The sequence below is a fragment of the Balaenoptera acutorostrata genome, chromosome 1 (assembly GCF_949987535.1).
Source record: "Balaenoptera acutorostrata chromosome 1, mBalAcu1.1, whole genome shotgun sequence".
Taxonomy (NCBI): Eukaryota; Metazoa; Chordata; class Mammalia; order Artiodactyla; family Balaenopteridae; genus Balaenoptera; species Balaenoptera acutorostrata.
This window is the reverse complement of record NC_080064.1, coordinates 174,978,711-174,999,584: the sequence shown is the minus strand read 5'-3', so window position 1 is coordinate 174,999,584 and position 20,874 is coordinate 174,978,711. Positions and strand designations below refer to the sequence as shown.

The window sequence follows — 20,874 nt, the reverse complement described above, 5'->3', positions numbered from 1 at the left end:
TACACAAAAATAAACACAAAATGGATTAAAGACCTTAATGTAAGGCCAGACACTATAAAACTCTTAGAGGAAAACATAGGCAGAACACTCTGACATAAATCACAGCAAGATCCTTTTTGACCCACCTCCTAGAGTAATGGAAATAAAAACCAAAATAAACAAATGGGACCTAATGAAACTTAAAAGCTTTTGCACAGCAAAGGAAACCATAAACAAGATGAAAAGACAACCCTCAGAATAGGATAAAATATTTGCAAATGAAGCAACGGACAAAGGATTAATCTCCAAAATACACAAGCAGCTCATGCAGCTCAATATCAAAAAAACAACCCAATCCAAAAATGGGCAGAAGACCTAAATAGATATTTCTCCAGAGAAGACACACAGATTGCCAACAAACACATGAAAGGATGCTCAACATCATTAATCATTAGAGAAATGCAAATCAAAACTACAATGAGGTATCACCTCACACGGGTCAGAATGGCCATCATCAAAAAATCTACAAACAATAAATGCTGGAGAGGGTGTGGAGAAGAGGGAACCCTCTTGCACTGTTGGTGGGAATGTAAATTGATACAGCCACTATGGAGAACAGTATGGAGGTTCCTTAAAAAACTAAAAATAGAACTACCATACGACCCAGCAATCCCACTACTGGGCATATACCCTAGAAAACCATAATTCAAAAAGAGTCATGTACCAAAATGTTCATTGCAGCTCTATTTACAATAGCCAGGACATGGAAGCAACCTAAGTGTCCATCATTGGATGAATGGATAAAGAAGATGTGGCACATATATACAATGGAATATTACTCAGCCATAAAAAGAAACGAAATGGAGGTATTTGTAGTGAGGTGGATGGAGTTAGAGTCTGTCATACAGAGTGAAGTAAGTCAGAAAGAGAAAAACAAATACAGTATGCTAACACATATATATGGAATCTAAGGAAAAAAAAAAAAAAGGTCATGAAGAACCTAGTGGCAAGATGGGAATAAAGACACAGACCTACTAGAGAATGGACTTGAGGATATGGGGAGGGGGAGGGGTAAGATGTGACAGGGTGAGAGAGTGGCATGGACATATATACACCACCAAATGTAAAATAGATAGCTAGTGGGAAGCAGCCATATAGCACAGGGAGATCAGCTCGGTGCTTTGTGACCACCTAGAGGGGTGGGATAGGGAGGGTGGGAGGGAGGGAGATGCAAGAGGGAAGAGATATGGGAACATATGTATATGTATAACTGATTCACTTTGTTATAAAGCAGAAACTAACAGACCATTGTAAAGCAATTATACTCCAATAAAGATGTTAAAAATAAATAAATAAATAAAGGTGGTCATGGAGATTTCAAAAAAAAAAGAGTCATGTACCAAAATGTTCATTGCAGCTCTATTTACAATAGCCAGGACATGGAAGCAACCTAAGTGTCCATCGACAGATGAATGGATAAAGAAGATGTGGCACATATATACAATGGAATATTACTCAGCCATGAAAAGAAAAGAAATTGAACTATTTGTAGTGAGGTGCATGGACCTAGAGTCTGACATACAGAGTGAAGTAAGTCAGAAAGAGAAAAACAAATACCATATGCTAACACATATACATGGAATCTTAAAAGAAAAAAAAAGGTTCTGATGAACCTAGGGGCAGGACAGGAATAAAGACTCAGACATAGAGAATGGACTTGAGGACACGGGGAGGGGGAAGGGTAAGCTGGGATGAAGTGAGAGAGTGGCATGGACATATTTACACTACCAAATGTAAAACAGATAGCTAGTAGGAAGCAGCCGCATAGCACAGGGAGATCAGCTCAGTGCTTTGTGACCACCTAGAGGGGTGGGATAGGGATGGTGGGAGGGAGACTCAAGAGGGAGGAGATATGGGGATATACGTATGCATATAGCTGATTCACTTTGTTATACAGCAGAAACTAACACAACATTGTAAAGGAATTATACTCCAATAAAGATGTTAAAAATAAAAATTAAAAAATAAAAGTAAAGAGGAAAAAAAAAAAGAATAGGCATAGAATTTATTATCCCATTCCTACAAATAAAGCCTGGGTTATTGTAGAGGCTGAGGGAACACAGTCCCTTTGGTAACTTATTCTAGGGATTAATAAAAAATAAAAAATAAAAAAGAGTGAGAAACACATGTCCCTGTAGTCCCTCAGCCAACCTCATATTTCTTTGACCAAGTTATATCACAGACCCTTTTCTTAATCAGTTACTGGACAGGGGAAATAAAATTACCATGGGAGGGGCCCAGCTCCCTTGAAGCACACAGATGCCTGACATCTGAACAAAATAAAGGTTCTTTATCAAGAGAGAAGGGAAGAATGACAGCCAACGGTAGCTGCCACATTTCCTTCCTGTTTAGGATGTTAAGTTCTTTCAGTTTAATGGAGAAAAGGGAGAGATGACCTGGCCAGTACAACTTGGCTTGCCTGAGCTGGGTTCCTTGTCAGGATATGCTGCCTATGCTAGGTACCTGTGGTTGGTACATTGTTGGGGCCTGAGATTCTAATTGGAGCAATGGGTTGTGGGTTCAACCCCATGGTCTTTAAGGCAACTCACAGTCCTTACTGTGGGCCTGGTATTGTGCTAGGCCACTAGCACAGTATTTCACATAATCGTCATCTTAATATGCAAATCAAGGACTATTTTCCCTACCTTCAGATAAGGAATTGAGATTAGCCAATTTACCCAAGGTCAACAGTAAGTGGTAGAGTGGGGATTTGAAATCGGGTTAGTCTAATATATGTATATATATATATATATATATATATATATTTTAAATAGAAGTATAGTTGATTTACAGTATTGTATTAGTTTCAGGTATATAGCAAAGAGATTCAGTTTTATATATATATATATATATATATATATATATATTTTTTTTTTTTTTTTCAGATTCTTTTCCATTATAGGTTATTACAAGATATTGAATATAATTCCCTGTGCTATACAGTAGGCCCTCATTATATATATATTTTTGGCCATGCCACGCAGCTTGTAGGATCTTAGTTCCCTGACCAGGGATTGAATCTGGCCCCCAGCAGTGAAAGCACTGAGTCCTAACCACTGGACTGCCAGAGAATTCCCAGTAGGCTCTTGTTATTTATCTATATTATATACAGTAGTGTGTATCTGTTAATCCCAAATTCCTAATTTATCCCTCCCGCTCCGCTTTCCTCTTTGGTAACCATAAGTTTGTTTTCTATGTTTGTGAGTCTGTTTTGTAAATAAATTCATTTGTATTTACATTTTAGATTCCACATAGAAGTGATATCATATAATATTTGTCTTTCTCTGTCTGACTTACTTCACTTAGTATGCTAATCTCTATGTCCATGCGTGTTGCTATGAATCGTATTATTTTATTCTTTTTTATGGCTGAATAGTAGTCCATTGTGTGTGTGTGTGTGTGTGTGTGTATATATATATATATATATATATATATATATATATATATATATATATACACACACACACACACACCACATCTTCTTTATCCATTCGTCTGTTGATGGACACCTAGGTTGTTTCCATGTCTTGGCAATTTTAAATAATGCTGCTGTGAACACTGGCGTGCATGTATCTTATATTTCTACCATTTGTATCTTACTAACTCTTTCTTCTAATTTAGAGTTTCCATGAGTCTGGGAATAAGCTTGTCTGTGTGTGATTTAGAACCTTGCTTCTCAAAGTGTCTTAGGCTAAGAACCAGATTGAAGAATAAATTCCAATCCATTATGGATCAACATTTTTACAAAATACAATAACAAGAATTACTAGGAAAATGAAATAAAAAAATTATAAAAAACATACAAAGTACAAACCCTATTTTCAATGATTCAATCTAGCAAACAAAAAAATACCATAGCAATGTCAAATTGCTATGAAGTTTTTTAAGCACTTACTCTTCATTTCTTTTCTTCCCTTGCCACAGTCTGGTCACTGTTGGTAGACCGACAACGGTCTTCAGGTCACCCAGAACAGCACTGATTTAGACAGCTCTCTGCCTCCATTCTCTTTCCTAGACTGCAACTCAGAATGTTTGATGCTTGGAGGCCTCAGCCAAGATGAGGATGGGAGAATTACTGGTTGTACAGTTGAGCCAAACATCAGAGGAAGAGATTAGATTTTGCACTGTTGTTTTCATGGGGCCTTCACTTTTCATCAACAGACAAATTATACTTGGGAAAACACTTTCTTGATGGTGATTTTCTGTCCTCCTGTTGTGTAGGAAAAATTGATACACAATGATAATATGTGAGATAGAAGAGACCCTGAGGGGGTAAAGAACATGCACACCAGAGGAAAGATCTGTGTTTGGAGGTTCCCAGTTGGATGTGTCATTGGATGATGATTCATCTTGGCAAAAAAATATACGCTTCTTGATTTGAGTGACTCTAGGGTTGTGTGTGGTTAATACTTGAACATCGTTATTTTTCTGACGTAAAAATGACTTCAATCTGGTGAGATATATTTACAAATATATGGGTCCTTTTATTTATTAGGAAAGTCCAAGAAATCTATATTAGGGAATCTTCTAAGAAATGTAGATCTCTTGTCCTCTAAGATTTGGAAAATCTAAAATGATCATGTGTCCAGTGTATGAAACTCTGAGAACTGTACGTATGTGGAAATAAGAACCCACCAGGCGCTCCAGGATGCTCAAACATCTTCCACCTCTCCCTTTCATTCTCAGCAGAACCTCCAGTCCATTGCCTGGCTTATCTACATTACCTCTTTTTATCAGTTCTCTCCTGTCATTGTTTCCCTCATTATTCAACTTTGAATCCTGGATCCATCTTTCCAATCAGGCTCTTACCTGTATTCTCAACGCCCTCTTCCCCTTGTCCTTTTGTGATATTCATGGGGCAAAACAATTCTACCTTCTCTATGTTCACCCCAGGCTGCCAAGAGAATCCTGAGAAAGATTACATAACCTGGCAGACCACTTCAATTCATGCTCACCTATTTCAACTGAGCTCAGCACTGCCTGGAAATCTGCCACATTTCTCGAGAGTTGTTTGCTTTCCACATTTTTGCCAACATCATTTCAAATCTTTGTTTCTCTCCTCAAACTTCCTTGCATTCTCTCGTCCTTACTGACTTTTGTCAGAGAAAATAGAAACCATCTGATAGAAACAACCTCAACTTCCTGCCAAAAAATCTTCAAACCAAACTGCTTTTGTACCCACTGTCCCTACTTCCTTCCTTTTATTCAATGAAGGAGTTCCTCCTCCTTTCAAGAGCCCCCCTTCCTTTTACCTGCATCCTACCTTTCCTGCTTTCTGAAGAATCTGTCTTTATCTCATCTCTCTCCTCTGTCTTCAACTTCTTTTCCTCCTCTATTGGCCCAACATCTTGAAAGAGCTGTCCACACATGTCATCCCACTTTTCCACCTCCCATTTATACAACCATCTATCTCCCATCTCCCACTATTCCCCTGCACTATTCTTGATAAAGTCACCAGTGCCCCTACTTGCTATATTCAGTAGGGGCTATTTTGTCTTGATCTTATTTCACCTCCCAATAGCATTTTATCCAGCCAACCAATCTTTTTTCTTAGAAATAGCTTCTTTCCTTGTCCTCAGGGATACCACTCTCTCCTGGTATTTCTCTTTACCACTCAGGTCACTCTTTCAGGTTGTTTTTACAGCATCTCCTGCTCTGAATTATAAATATCTGGCTTCTCTGGGGCTTGGTTCCAAGCTCTCTTCTCTTGTCACTCTACACTCTTCCCCTTGGTGATTTTCTCCAGCCCCAGGATTTCATTTTCCACCTCTATAGCAATGACACCCAACCTACTGTGTTTTATCTCCAGACTACATCTCTCTGTCCAGCTGACCACTCTGGACATATTCACTCAAAGTCTCAGAGGCACCTCTAATTCAATGGGGCCAGTGTAGAGTGTACCTTCCCCTCCAAACTGGCTTCTTCTCTACCCAGTTGTTCAGGCCAGAAACCTGAGGTTCATTTTGGTCATCACCTGCCATCACCACTCTCATCTAAGTAGTTGCTGAATATCTGATCACTTGCACTTCTCTCAATTCCTATTTCTTACCACCTTAGTTCAGACTGCAATTTCCTCTTGTCTGGACTGCTAGCAAATGGTCCCTAAATATGTATTCAGAAAATACATATTTTCCTCTCTACTTAATAGCCTTCAATGGTTTCCCTTTGCTCTTAGGTTAAAGTCTAAAAATTTTAACCCTGCCCATTGCTTCAAGCTCATCTTAAATCTCATGCATGTTTTCCCTCTCTTGCTGTGCTTCACTTTTTATTTCCTTAAACAGTTTAAGTTCTGTCCTACTTCCAGGCCTCAGAACATGAGAGGGGATGGAGAGGTCAGAGGGTCCTGAAGAGGGCCCAGGGCCTGGCTATCAATACAAATTAGTATCAGTACAAATCTACCCTTGCTTCAGAGACACGCCCTCCCCCTGTTCTTTGCAGTTCTAAGGGGTCTTTAAATATGTGGCTCTCTGCTAAAGTTCTCATCACCTCCCTCTTTGTTGTCCAACTCCCACTCATCCTCCATATCTAGCTGAGTGTCACCTTCTCATGGAAGTCTCCCCCTAACCTTCAGTCTAGGTGAGTTGCTCTCTTAAAAGCTCCTACTTCTCATTTAGTAGATATCACAATTATAATAAAATTGTGTCGTTAACTTTGTAATGTCTATTTCCACTCCTAGCTATGAAATCTGTGAAGGTAGAATCCATGTCTGCTTATTTACTGCTTTTTCTTCAGCACCCGACATATTTACTGCTTATTTACAACGTATTTACTGCTTATTTACTGCTTTTTCTTCAGCACTCAACATAGTACTTAGAGCATAGTAGGTTCTGAATGAATAAATGTACATCTCATAATGACTCTGATTTGAGGCAAAGTCCAGGGAGAAGCCAGTCTGCCTCTGTTTTTTTTAAATTTAATTATTTTATTTATTTATTTTTGGCTGCATTGAGTCTTCGTTGCTGCGCGCCGGCTTTCTCTAGTTGCAGCGAGCGGGGTCTACTCTTCATTGTGGAGCGCAGGCTTCTCATTGCCATGGCTTCTCATTGTGGTGGCTCCTCTTGTTGTGGAGCACGGGCTCTAGGTTGCCTCTGTTTTTATTTGGATCTCGTCCTCATTACATATGCAAGTAGAGATTATTCTGTAAGGAGACTGATTAGTTATTTATGTTGCATACTAACCTTATTTACTAACTCAGCCCTGGTGGAGACATATGATAGTATCCGGTTTGGGAAATGATATCCCCCTCCTCTATGTAATCCAGAAAGATGTCTTCAAATAGACATGACATTCCGGGTTGTATATGGGACAAATTCTAGGCTTTATTATACAATGGCTTCTTGATCGTGGAAGAAAAAGATATTTTTCTTGAATAATGGTAAGGGAAAAAGAAGGGTAGTAGGCTGTCTCATTTTTCAGGTTGTTAGCACATAAGCAACAATGATGGATAATGAACATGTATGAACAACGCTCAGTGTTGTAATCAAATAAAGCCTTCTACATAGTTAATCTAATCTATATTTAAGGTTATGTGCAACAATTATTGCTCTGAATGGAATTAGGCATTTATGTTAAGCAGTGGGTTGTAATTCATATGTATATTTTTAAAAAATCATCAAGCAAAGTATTTCTGAGACCAACTTCAGGCACTCAAAAAAATACCATTTCCCTTTTTCCCTCTCAAGTGCGGAGATGGTCCATTTTTGCTTTCCACTTAGAAATGGTGAGTAAGGAGGCAGAAGGTGTTATAATGAAAGTCCAGGTCTAGTGGTTGGCACACAAGTTGTGTCCAGCTGTTTTTTTATGGTGTTAGCACTGATCTTACCATATGGTTCCACTTGAGCATTTTCCCAAATGTCTAAGGAATAGAGCTGCTTTAATTTTTTACTCTGTACTTTATGTGTATTTATGCCTTTATTTCTTATGACAACAACACCTTGAAAGAATGATTACTCTCTCTATGTTATAGAGAATAGCAGAAGCAGGTGATATCTCAAGGCCATGTAGATTAGAGCCAAGGTTCAGCAGATTCCAGAGCCTGTACACCTCGTCCCTGTGCTGTGGAATAAGAGGTAATCTGTGTTACTTTCCCTCAGGTCTTTTATCTCCCCCAGATCCTCTCCAGCCAGAGTGTCAAGCTTCTGGAAGCTCAGTGCTCTGTGGCTGCTCAACCCTGCTTGGAGAGGGGAGTTGCTGATGACATGCAGATGACTGGGAAGCTGTTTGGAAAATGCCCAGTGCAGACCTTGTAGACACAGGAATATGTCCTGGAGGAGGGTCCAGGTGGGAATGGGTCTGGCTGACTGAAGGAATCTGATGCTGGAATTAGGAACTGTGGGCTTGAAGGGAACTTAGTGGTTTTAAAGCTTTTGATCACAAGGGACTGCAATTTTCCTCAGAGTCTATTTTAAGCTATTTTGGCTGGTTAAATTTTTTTAAGGAAAAAATTCCATTTTCTGATTTTGTTAATCAAAGATGTGATATATGACTACCAAGTAGAGCTTCCAATCAGCAAGAGGTAACCTGTTTTTCCATACAAAGTGGCTATTACTTCAGCCCAGTATGTAGCAGTTCTTTTTTTGAGCGTGTACAGACTTATGGGAGGTAGGGGTGACAAATGTATGGTTCTTACTAGGCTTTTTCATATTTTAGAAATTATTCAAAAACAATCCTCACCCTCCCCATGAATGCCTTCAAGAACCCACGTGAATGGCCCCAGTTGGAAACCATTGATCTAGACCTAGATCCTTACTTTATTATTGAGGAAACTGAGGGCATGTAAAATTTCCAAAGTCATCAAGTGAGTTAGTGCTTAAAAAGAGTATTGAATGGGACTTCCCTGGTGGCGCAGTGGTTAAGAATCCGCCTGCCAATGCAGGGGACATGGGTTCGATCCCTGGTCCGGGAAGATCCCACATGCCGCAGAGCAACAAAACCTGTGCACCACAACTACAGAGCCTGCGCTCTAGAGCCCGCGTGCCATAACTACCGAAGCCCACGTGCCTAGAGCCCGTGCTCTGCAAGAGAAGACACCGCAATGAGAAGCTCGTGCGCCACAAAGAAGAGTAGCCCCTGCTCGCCACAACTAGAGAAAGCCTGCGTACAGCAACGAAGACCCAAGGCAGCCAAAAATAAATAAATGAATAAATAAATATATTTTAAAAAACCTAGCTGCTTTAAATAAATAAATAAGTAAAAAATTTTAAAAACTAGCTTCTTTTTTTTAAAAAAAAGATATGAATAATGGGACACATATCACCTGGGACCCACCAACCACTCAGAGACACAGAGTTGACAGGTTCATTCTGTAGCCGGTTCTGTAGCTTATGCAAGTCCAAAGATCTTCCTGCCATTTTAAATTCTGGGTATATGTTCTTATGCTCCAGCTCCTATTTCCTTGTAGTGCTATGTCTGATTTTCCTAATTCACCCTAGGCCTAGAGCTGGTTCCCATGTTCCACAATTAAATACACTCACACAAGTGTTTTGAGGGGAAACATGCCATGGAATGGGCAGCTTCTGCCATCTGGCCAGTCCTCCTCTTTCCTCTTTCTTTCTGTCTCTGATCTCATTCCCTTCCTTCCAGATTGTGCCTCACTCCCAGGATGGAAGAACTCATTTGCTTTCTCTCTGTCTGATTCTGCCAGTGGTCAGATAGGGTAACCATTCTGTCATCATAGATTAGGGGAGCTCCTCTTATTGGTCCCACCCTCCTCACTTCAGCAACTGGGACCACAGACAGAAATTCTCTTTCTCCACTGACAACCAAACTCTGCTTGAGGGGACCGATGGACAAGGGAGGAAATGAGGTGGTTGCTCTTCTTAGAGAATAAAGATTTGAAAAATAATCCGCATCCAAACCTCATCTGTACACTTCCTATCCAAAACACATGTACACCTTCATACCTGACACTCCATTTCACTCTTATATGACATCTGGCTTATCAGTCAGCTCAGGGTGCCATAACAAAATACCAGAGGCTGAGAGTCTTAAACAAGAGAAATTAATTTTCTCACAGTTCTAGAGGCTGGAAGTTCAAGATTAAGGTGCTGGCAAGGTAGGTTTCCTTCTGAAGCCTGTTCTTTTGGCAGGTGGGTACAGACATCTTACTGTGTTCTCACGCAATCTCCCTTTTTGTGCTTGGGATGATGGGGGGAGGGGCAGGCGGGGGGAAAGAGAGAGAGAGAGCACACATGTGTGAGCTCTCTACGTCTCTCCTTATAAGGGCACTAATCCCATCATGAGTACCCCACCCTTATGACCTCATCTAATCCTAAGTACCTCCCAAAGGACCCATCTCCAAATACCACCACACTGGGGGTTAGGGCTTTAACATATGAATTTTGAGGAGACACATTCAGTCCATAACACTGGAAAAAGGGAAAGAAGTTTTGCTAGTTTTCCAGATGAGACACTGAGGCTCAGAGAAGTAACTATATTAGACTGAACCTATAAGAGAGAACTGAAGGAGGGCAGTGTCCATGATGCTGACCCATCCATGCACTCTGATGCCTACTCAAATCTTCCCCTTCTCCTCACCAATCAAGGAGTCTGATGTGCCAACCAGCTCAAAGCTATTTCTTCTGAATACTTAGAAGGGTGTAGTAGTTTTAAAACATGTCCACAGATTCTTTGATACTCTTCCCTTCAGAAGGTGGAATCTAATTCCTCTCCCCTGGAATATGGGCTATCCTTATCAATGCCCTTCTAACAAATGGAATGTGGCAGAAGTGATGGTATGAGATTTCTGAGATTAGATCTAAAAGATACCATGACTTCCCCCTTGCCCTGTCTCTTGGATCATTGGCTCAGGAAGACAGCTGCCATGTCGTGAAGACACTCAAGAAGCCGTGCAGAGAAGCTCATGTGGCAAGGAGCCAAGGCTACCTGCCAATGGCCAGTGAGGGACTGAGGTCTCCTGCCAACAGCCCTGTGAATGTGCCACTGTGGATGTGAATTGTCCAGTCCCAGTCGAGACTTCAAATGATTGCCGCCCTGGCTATCATTTTGACTACAGCCTCATTAGAGACCCTTGTTGCTCCAAGATTCCTGACTTAAAGAAACTGTGAGATAATAAACGTTTATGGTTTTTTTTTTATCAGTTATTTTTTTTGATTTCAAACTGAGAAATGATGTTTTTTTTAAAAAATTTATTTTATTTATTTATGGCTGTGTTGGGTCTTCATTTCCGTACGAGGGCTTTCTCTAGTTGTGGCAAGCGGGGGCCACTCTTCATCGCGGTGCGCGGGCCTCTCACTATCGCGGCCTCTCTTGTTGCGGAGCACAGGCTCCAGATGCGCAGGCTCAGTAATTGTGGCTCACGGGCCCAGCCGCTCCGCGGCATGTGGGATCTTCCCAGACCAGGGCTCGAACCCGTGTCCCCTGCATTGGCAGGCAGACTCTCAACCACTGCGCCACCAGGGAAGCCCCACGTTTATGGTTTTAAGCTGCTAAATTTTCAGGGCAACAATAGATAATTGATACAAAGGGAAAGGTGTTTTATGCTGCTAGTCTCACTTGTCCCTTCTCCACATCACCCACATGGCCGAGCCCTATCAACATTTCTGAGCATCAATTCCCTCTTACAGAAAATACCAATAAGATACCATATAGTATAACTGATACATTCATGCTTAGTACTGACTTGCTCAAAATAAGTGCTCAAGAAATTGTAGTTTTTGTCAGCATCTTGTCAGCTATGCGGCTTCTCCAGGTGAGTTTCTGTCTATTGGTTTCAGATGCCCACATCCCTCACGTGAGGTGCCAACCTCAAACCAAAGTCAATGTACATTGCCTGCCAGAGACCCCTAACTGCCTAAACCTTCCCGGCTGAGGGGCTCATGGCTTCTTCTCCATTTCAGTATAGAGAACTTTCCTCCCTCTCTCACTGTCTTCAGCTAGCCTCCATTCTTAACCCTAATCTTTCATCTCAGAATTTCAGCTTTGATGCTTCCCACTTCCTTCCTATGGTTGCTTTAACCGAAGTGAGTCAGGTCTTACTGAAAAACTGACCACAGCCACTCGACTCCCACCCTTCCCCAGACCAGGGTTGCCTGGGCAGAGTGTGAGCGGGATCAGTGTTTACTCAGCCCATTCTTTCCCCTCTCCACCTCAAGTCATAGGGCTTTGAGTAGGGCTTCCCCAGCCACCATGCCCCGCCTAACAGACCGCAGTCAGCAGTCTATCTCACATTTGTCTGGCGGCTCAAGGAGAGAACAGAAATGCAGCAGCTTTAATCCTTGTGTAGCCTATCAAGTGGGCTCATTTGCTTATATTCCACTCTATTAGGTCCAACCTGTTGCCTCTGCTCAGCTCCAGGAGGATTTGGTAGAAGATTTTAGGTGTGAATACTAATAACAGCCAACTGTGTGCACTAGGACCATCTCCTAGAGTCCGGAGACATGCAGCACTTTATCTTAATCCTCACAATAACACAGGCAAATTAATATTCACCCCTGGAACTTTGGAACTTGAAGGAGCAAACAACGATAACAAAAAAGAAGACAAACAAAAAAACCACCAAAACCTAAAACACACTGAAAAACTTCCTCTGCCTTACTTTTTAATTTTGGTATGTACAGAATCTCATCCTTAGCCTTGAAAATCAGCATGATCATGAAGGATGATTCTTTAAAGGACTGAGTTTAGGGGAAGAATATGGTGGTCTTTGCTATTGACTTTTGAAGGGGTAACAGCTTTTCCCTGATCAGATTCGGAGGTTTCCTGTTTTCTGGGAGAGGGTAGCTGGCTTTCTTTCTCTGGAATGTAGAATTCATTCATCTACTCTCTTCTATCTTGGAAACTTTGAGAGAATATTTTTAGCCAGACAGAAGTCAACTGACACCATAACATGATTTTAATAAGACCCATTTATTTATTCAAAATTAAAATCTGCTATGAAGACAGACAAACAATGTAACATTCCCAGAGGAATTGAATTGCTTCTAGTTCAGACTGAGTTCTATTAGAACCAATTTTAGGTTGTTATAAATAACAAGCCCGCCACAGCTTTCAAGAATGAAGTGGCTGGGGAATGAGGTCAGGGGAATCCCTCAGAGCCACTGGAATATTAATTGTCAAAGGGGCTCCCTAGTTTCTCTTCTTACGAGCATAAGAGTCTTTGTAACACTCCGGGAGCCCCAGGCCCAGGGACAAGAGAAATTAGAGGGAGATCAGGGAAAATAGCCCAACAGCTGTCAAGTGTGGTTAGGCTTGGAAATGAAGCTGCAGTTGACTCCACAAGGAACAATTTTTTTCCTTATATAACTTACAATTTCTCTTAAAACACTCGAATACCATAGGGTATCACCCTATGGAAACAGCTTAAACACAGGTGAAAATAATAAATATTGAAAAAAATGTATAATATTGGGCTTCTTTCTAAATATTTCACAGAGAAGCTCAGTAAATAAATAGAAATGGGAGTTGAGGTATCAGAGGTAATAAATATTCTAGGAGAGAGGTACAATAGGGTTTACCAGGGAGCTGGTTCTGCTCTCCCAGAACCCTGGATCAGATTTCGAAGATCTTCAGTTTATGCCCTAGAGTCTAGTAGAGTTGCCATCCTGGATGTTTTCTTCACTAGAATGCTTCAGTTTTTCATCTTTGTTGTCATGTAGGCTTCTATGTAGTTGATGAAGATGTCAAACTCACTCATGGCTTTGTAGACACCCTTCTCTTGGAGCTGTGTAGGGAGGTAAGAAATGTTTAGTGAAAACCCCATCTGAGCAAGTAAGTGGGTCCTCCGCTTGGATGGTCATGACCCTGGGACCCAGAAGCTGTACCAGCTCCCTTGTGTTGGGAGATGAAGGACAGACCCTGGGGACCTGAAGATATGCCCCGCTGTCAGGAAAGGCTGTGCATTGGCCTGGACCACGACCAGTAGGCAGCAAGAGGAACATTCACTTTTGCAAAGCACAGTCTTTCAAATGGTGCCTTTTCAACAATTTTAAAGGTCATGTGCTCACATGATGCTTATTCAAAATTTGATGAAAAGACATTAGAGGAACCACTTTGAAAGCAAGACATTGAGAGAAGGAGAGAAGGGAGCCTTTTTTGTGTTTATGTTCCCCCACCCCTGGATTGAGAAGGTCCAGCCCTGCTGCTCTGGCCTACTGTCGGGGGATTCATGCCCCCTGATGTTGGAACCCTGCCCAGTGTCTGTGTCCAGCCCATGAAGAGGACATAGGCCCCATGGCTTCTGGGAAATGTGGTAGAAGAATTCATGGACAGTTGGAAGAGTGAAACCCCACTTGGTTTGAGAGCTGACATTCTCAGGCACCTTGGGAGCTATGACTGGCAGGTGGAAAGAGAGGGGGACCAAGTCCACATAAGGGAGAACTCTGCTTCCTGCTCTGAGTTTGGGGGAGTTCAGGCTGCACCCCTGGGTGTGTTTGTAAGTGCACGTTCATGTGTCGGCTTCCTGCACGTGTGGCTTCAGACTTGATTCCCAACAAGCTACTTTCTGTTTCCTCTGTCACTCTCCCCAGCACCCAGCTCACTGTGTTCACAGCTGGCTGGCCAGCCCAACCCGCAGGCCTGCAAAGGCGGGGAGCAGTCATTTAGAAACCCCCCAAAACACTTCACAGAAAACAAACAGAACTGAGATGGCAGCTCCTCACTGGCTGAGGAGGTCACACCATTTTTCGGGTTCCCACACTCCCTCCGAGGGAAGTTCAGGGCCTGCTGAGCACCTGCCAACCTCAGCCCCTTGGGAGTGGGCAGAGATCATGGTCCCCAGACCCTCCCTGCCAGCAGCCCAGGCTCACCTTATTGAAGACACTCTTCACCTGCTCCACTGCCTTGCTCTTGTTTTCACAGGGCAGAAATCGATGCTGTGGAAGGAAAGAGAAAGTGTGAACAACATTGGCGCCTGGGTCCTGGGTCCATTGTGCTTGGGGGACAACCCGGGAGCAGGAAGAGGCCAGACTCATCTTGGATGGCTACTCTCCACAGCTCCTGTGAGGACTATGGCCTACCTCCTCCTTCCCCACCAGACAGAGAAGAAACACAGCCCAGGGAGATTACTTGTGTTTCCCTAGGAGCTGCTCCCAGCCGCTTACAAGGCTGCATCAAACACCCAGGTCTTGGAGGTTCCTTCCCTGGAACGTCCCAGCGCCGAGCAGAGCCTGAGCCAGCCCTTCTGTCCTTTCCTGCTTTTGTCCTGTCCCTCTCCTTCAGTCCCAGCCCCGAGGACCATTTCTAAGTATCCGAGGAGCAGAGACACAGTCTCAGCCCTGCCGGCCAAACCCGTTGCATGGTCCTCTTCTACAAACACAGCCCAAATGATTTCTCAACACCAGTGAGGGAACAAAGGAAACCAGTGGTGAGGGTATCATTTCAGTTGGAGAAATAAATGATCCTGGGGGATTATTCACAGACACTAGCTTGGGGCCGAGTAGCCCCCTGGCCCCTCTAAAATGCCAGAGAAAATCCTGTCGGTCATTTGGACTCCACTTGAAGCTCTGCTCTCAAAAGGTTAAGAAGAAGAGGGAAGTGGAGTTTCCTCTCCCGGGACCCTTACCTCTGGCCCCTCCTGCGGGGCCCAGGTCCTAGGTCCCCAGGGACGAGGGAGCCCTGACTGAAGCTCTGGGCCCCTTTCATGTAGAGAGAGGGGAATAGCTAATAACCCACAAATGACTCACAAATAACAGGAAAGCTATTGCAAACCTTCACATGTAAATGCCTAGCAGCCACCCCACCCCCTGCTCAGAGAGAAATGAGCAAGTGATGCGACTTCGGCGCCTGGCCGGAGGGAGAGGGCACCTGCTGGCCTGTGTCTTTGTGTCTCTGGGTGGGAACCGGGTTTGGGGAGGATGTTTCCGGAAGACCCCAGAGGAGAGAGAGCCACCTGCAAGGGAAAGAGCTGGCCTGCTACTCACACAGCGCCTCAGCCTCAGCCTGAGGGTCTTCAGCTTCTCCCCCAGGGAGTTCACGTGCTCCTTGATGTTGGGGCCATGGTTCTCAGCCTGTGGCATCACCTCCTCCAGGTAAAACTGGATCATCTCCGACAAGGCTTGGCAACCCAGGTAACCCTAAGGGCAGAAGCCAGGGTGGGTGGTGACCCGGGAGGAAGAGCTACTGCTTGAGAGGATGGCTTTGTCCCCGGGGACCTTCTTAAGTGGCCACCTCCCCCCAGGACCAAGCCCTTGGTAACAAGCCCCCTCCAGCTACTGGCTATGTGCTGAGTTAAGATCTTCCCACTTCTCCTTTTCAAAGTGAGGGAAGCGGACCCAGCTCCTTGCAGGCAAGAAGCAGAGCCGCCCTTAGTCATGCTGCACACCGCACCCCCGTCCCCACCCAGCCCTCACCTTAAAGTCCTCCAGCAGAGACTGGCTCAACAACGAGTTGTCCAGCTGGTCATTCATTTGCTGCAAGAAGAATACAAGGAGAATGAACCCAAGGTTTGGGGAAATACTGAAAATGACTGTTTTTCTCATGCCCTTTTATTTATAGAGTTTTTGATTTTTTAATCAATGCAGACCTGGCCCCAAAATGGAAAAGAGAGCTTTCAAAACAGGACATTCAATGGTGCTGGAACTCTTAGTTAAATCAAGTCCTTCCCCCTGGGATCAAGTTCTTTAAAAAATCTGGCTGATTTTGAAGGCAAGGCAGAAGCTTGCCTGGGTCCTGCTCTTTCTGCAAAACTGTGTCACATGTGCAAGGGCCCCCATACCAACCCCTTGGCGCCCTTTGCTTTTCTGTCTACCCGCTGCCGACATCCAGCTGCAGCGCTGAAAATTCTCTGGGAGTGGGAACCATCTCCTAATGCAGGTTTCCCCCTGTATGGTGCTACCCCAAACCATCAGTCTTTCAGGTTCTGGAAGCCCTCTAAGCTGAGGCAACTTATGTTTCCTGCCACAGGATATGGGGAACATCTTCACCTCCAATCAGACCCTTTGTGATCTCTCCCAGCCTATGAAGTATTGAGCTCCAGAGAATTCTTATACAAATTTCCGAGCATAGGAGAGATGGGAGAGATACTTTTTTGAAGGGAGCTTTTCCTGCACAATTTGCTGCAGCACCAGGGCTTAGACTGACTCACTGAACCCACAGCTTGACCAAGGACTCTTAAGAATTTCAGTTTGAGGGGAATGGGTGTTGGGGGTGGAGATGAATGCAAAGGAGGTTTTATAAGCTCCGGCAGAATGCCTTGTCAGGCAGTCCCAGGGAGGAAGGAAGGACAGGAGGGCATCATACTCACAAAGAAAGTCTTCACGTTGCTGAAGGCAGCTCGGAGCTCCCGGAGCATGTGGGGCAGGCTGTCTGGGAAGTGGATGCAGCTGTCCTTAGACTGGGTGCCCTGGTGTTGGCTGGCCGCCACCCCGGCCAGGAAGATCAGGCAACAGAGCAGTGCTGAGCTGGGCATTGTGGAGTTCTGCCTTCTTCGTTCAGTCGGCCTTGTGGTTTGGTTTTGCAAGAGCAAGCCCCTGTTGTGTAGACCTTCACCTACTGTGTCCCCCTTTTATATTGTGGGGCCTCGCCATTCATAAAAAGCCACAGTGTCACAGATTTCCTGGCAAAAGTTTCTTCTGATTAAAGCCCCTCCCTTCCCTAGACCTCTCCAACTTTGCATTCGTTGAAACTCTTACTCAAAGTTTTAAATTTTGCATCGTAAGCAAAAGAGATGGTTGAAAAATGAACTTCTGCATATGGCTATTTTTAGGAGAAGCTACCTCTCTCTCCCTTTTAAAATAATTTTTCAGCTTCTCTTAATAAAAAAAAAAAAAAAAAAGTTGATTTCCTGGGGTGAACAGCTGTTCTGTGCGCAGGGACCCACAGTTGTGGGTTCCATTCACGTGTTCCTAGGTCACAGTGACGTGGACAAATTGGCCATTCCAGAATACACTGAGATTGAGAAATAACTGGGTCTCCCTCCCCAACCTGGGTTGATACTCAAGGCTTCTCCTTACTGGATTGGGAAGTCACCTCAGCTCTCCAGGCCTCAGCTTCCCCAAATGAAAACAGGAGTGTGAGCTAAATATCCTCAAAGCTGCCTTCTGGTTCTTTCATTTTATGTTCCAAGACTACTCCTTAAAGAGGCCAGCTTCCCACAGGACAGGCAAGGGTGTCAGATGTGCTTCAGGTTCCTTCTCTGGCCCTGGATTCATTTAGACTCTCAGATCCATGTCTCCAACCTCCTTGGCTAGCCACGTCCTCAGGGGGAATTAGTAAGAGTAGTCCACGCTTACTGGAAGCTGTACCTGCCAGTCACCATGACCCTCATCTCCATTTTACAGTGAGCAAACCGAGGCACACAGATATTAAGTACCCTGCACATGGGTGCTGAGTGAGGGAGCCAGAATTTGCACCCAGGCCTGCCTGATACTCGGGCTGTGCTCCTTTCCCTATTCTACACTGACCCCAGTGTGCAGAATGGAAAATTTGGATTAATGAGTCACTAGGTTTCTTCTGGGTTGTGAGTTTCAGTGGCTGGAGACTTACATTTGAAAGATGGGGAGGAAGAAGTAAAAATAACAAAGAAAATAAGTTGGGATTCCATGAAGGCTGGACAGGAGGCCCTTTTCTCCCCTCTTACCTATCCCTTGTCCTCCTTCCAAAGAAGCCTTAGTTGTCTTGCTTTGGATTTGCACGTGTAAGCGTGTGTGTGTGTGTGTGTGTGTATGTGTATAGGGGCAGAGTAGCCAGATATGGTGAGGAATGTTGCACTACCGCTAGAAGGAAAGGATGGTGTGGTGACATTACTTCTACAGATATGAAGAAAGTCTGGGAGTCCTTTGATTGTGCTTTGACCTCCCCCTTCTGCAGGGGCTCCTCCCACTGCCCCACTGAATAGCTCTGATCTGGGGGGACAGGAGGCCGGGGCTCTGCCACTCAAACCCAGGGCAAGTCACCTGACCTCCCTGTGTCTGTTTTCCATCTATCCCAAGGGGACAGCAGTACCTGCCTTCTGTCTGCTGGGGACCTTTGGGCTTCACATGGGATGGGGCCTGCGGAGGTAACAAGTGGATCCAGAAGTAGGATATCTCCAGTGTTTCTGTTATTTTCTTGCCTTCTTGCATCAGCACTGGGATACCTCATGTGGCCCTGGGCTCTGAGCGTGCCCCATTAAAGAAGCTCACTGCACCAGACGAGGGAGGCAGACATTCTGGGGCTGGGCTGGAGGGAGTGGGAGGGAGGAGGCAGAGAGCCCAGGCTGCGGATGTACTTTGTGGGTCAGGATCAGGGGACTGTAGTCTCTCTTCCCAACCCTTTGGGGAGTGTTGATGCAGAAGCCTAAGAATCACAAAGGGAGAAAGAACCTTTAGAAATAGGCGTGGAAGGGAACTATATTCAGTATCCTGTGATAAACCATAATGGAAAAGAATATGAAAAAGTATACATATATGTGTAACTGAATCACTTTGCTGTACAGCAGAAATTAACACATTATAAATCAACTGTACTTAAATCAAATTAAAAAAAAAAAGAAAAGAAATAGTTGTGGAGCTGACTCAGGAATTGCTGCTCCTGCCAGATTTACACTGGCCTTAGGAGTTCTGAGTTTTGCCACGAGAAAGAAGAGGGAAGGGGTCAGGGGCTGGGTTTTGCAGCCCTTCCACCCTACTCCTTCCCTCTTGGCTCCTGGGTTTTCTGGGCTGTGTCTGCTTCAGCCCGTAGGGCTGACCCCTCTCTGAGCTGGGTGTTCTGGGTACCGACTCAGTCTGGCCGACCAGTCAGGCCAGAGGACCCAAACCCAGGGCAGACTACGAGGCCCTACTTCTGGACCCAGGCAGCACAGATCCCCCTCTTACCTTTGTTTGCCACCGTGCCATGTGCTTTTCTCCACTACTACGTCTACAACAAATGTCGCTGTCATCCACGTGCACAACTGCCTCAGCCAATCAGCTGTGAGCTCCCTGAAACGGGGCACTGTTTCATTATCTTTTGTGTATCTGGAGCCGAGTACAGGGTCTGGCCCGTGGAAGGTGCCAGGGACACAACTTCCTTTTTTCTCTGTTGGGATGGGCATAGCAGAGTACCCTGTGAGCCTGGACCAGGGCTGGTCTGGGCGTGGGCAAACACTCAGAGCAACTCAGGAAGGCAGGCGGTATCTCTTCCACTTTCTTCTTACAATTTGAAATATTAAATACACACACACACACACACACACACACACACAGAGAGACACGCATGCACGCACACATGCACATAATGGCAGGAGAAGGGAGGTGGGCAAGAGCCATTTCTATCTTTCTTTATTCCATAAGCTATTAGGTAGGGTAAGGGTTAGGCTCTGACTTCCTTATTTGTTTTGGAATGTTTGGTAAATGTTGCCAATTACCTCAAGCCATTTGTTGAATTTTTCATCCTTTCTCTGTTGATTTGAAATTGTTGTCCTCTCTCATCTCAAAATTTTCAGAATCTAAATGGTCAGAGACCATTTAGGCAACTTCCTTGATGCAATTACTTAATTTAGAAATGGAGATAACAATATCTTCCCTATCCACATATCTCATAGGACTGATGTCAAGCTGACACAAGAGAATACGTGTGAACATCTTGGGAAAAGTTAAGACCCTTTGCTTATATATTGACCAAACAACAAGAACAACAAAGATGATTCCTATTTCTCAAGACTGTGAAGGTACCATTCATCTGAAAAGTCGTTAGGATTCACTGGGAAAAGTCCCAAACTCGTAGGTCATGTGACATAAATGTCAACAGTCTGCATGTTAGATTTGAGTTGGGGTTTCAGTCCAAGGGAAGAGCCCAAGTAGGGAAGAAAGTGAGCGAGCAGGTACCTGTGGATGGATGATGTGTCAGTCTGGGCACCATTTGGCCCTGTGGATTTCAAGACAACACAAATGCCACTCGTTAGACTGTGAGCTCCTTGAG

At 44.2% G+C, this 20,874-nt stretch overlaps 1 protein-coding gene across 1 annotated transcript; it reads right to left on the bottom strand.

The window, feature by feature from the left end:
- Positions 1 to 13,504: 13,504 nt before the first annotated feature.
- IL10 (interleukin 10) lies at positions 13,505 to 17,431 on the bottom strand. The gene is made up of 5 exons (XM_007171565.3): positions 17,240 to 17,431; positions 16,347 to 16,406; positions 15,918 to 16,070; positions 14,805 to 14,870; positions 13,505 to 13,720 (listed from the first exon to the last, which is right to left on the bottom strand). Exons 1-5 carry the CDS (start codon positions 17,402 to 17,404, stop codon positions 13,628 to 13,630), a joined length of 537 nt encoding a protein of 178 aa, XP_007171627.1. The 5' UTR covers positions 17,405 to 17,431; the 3' UTR covers positions 13,505 to 13,627.
- Between the last annotated feature and the right edge of the window lie 3,443 nt (positions 17,432 to 20,874).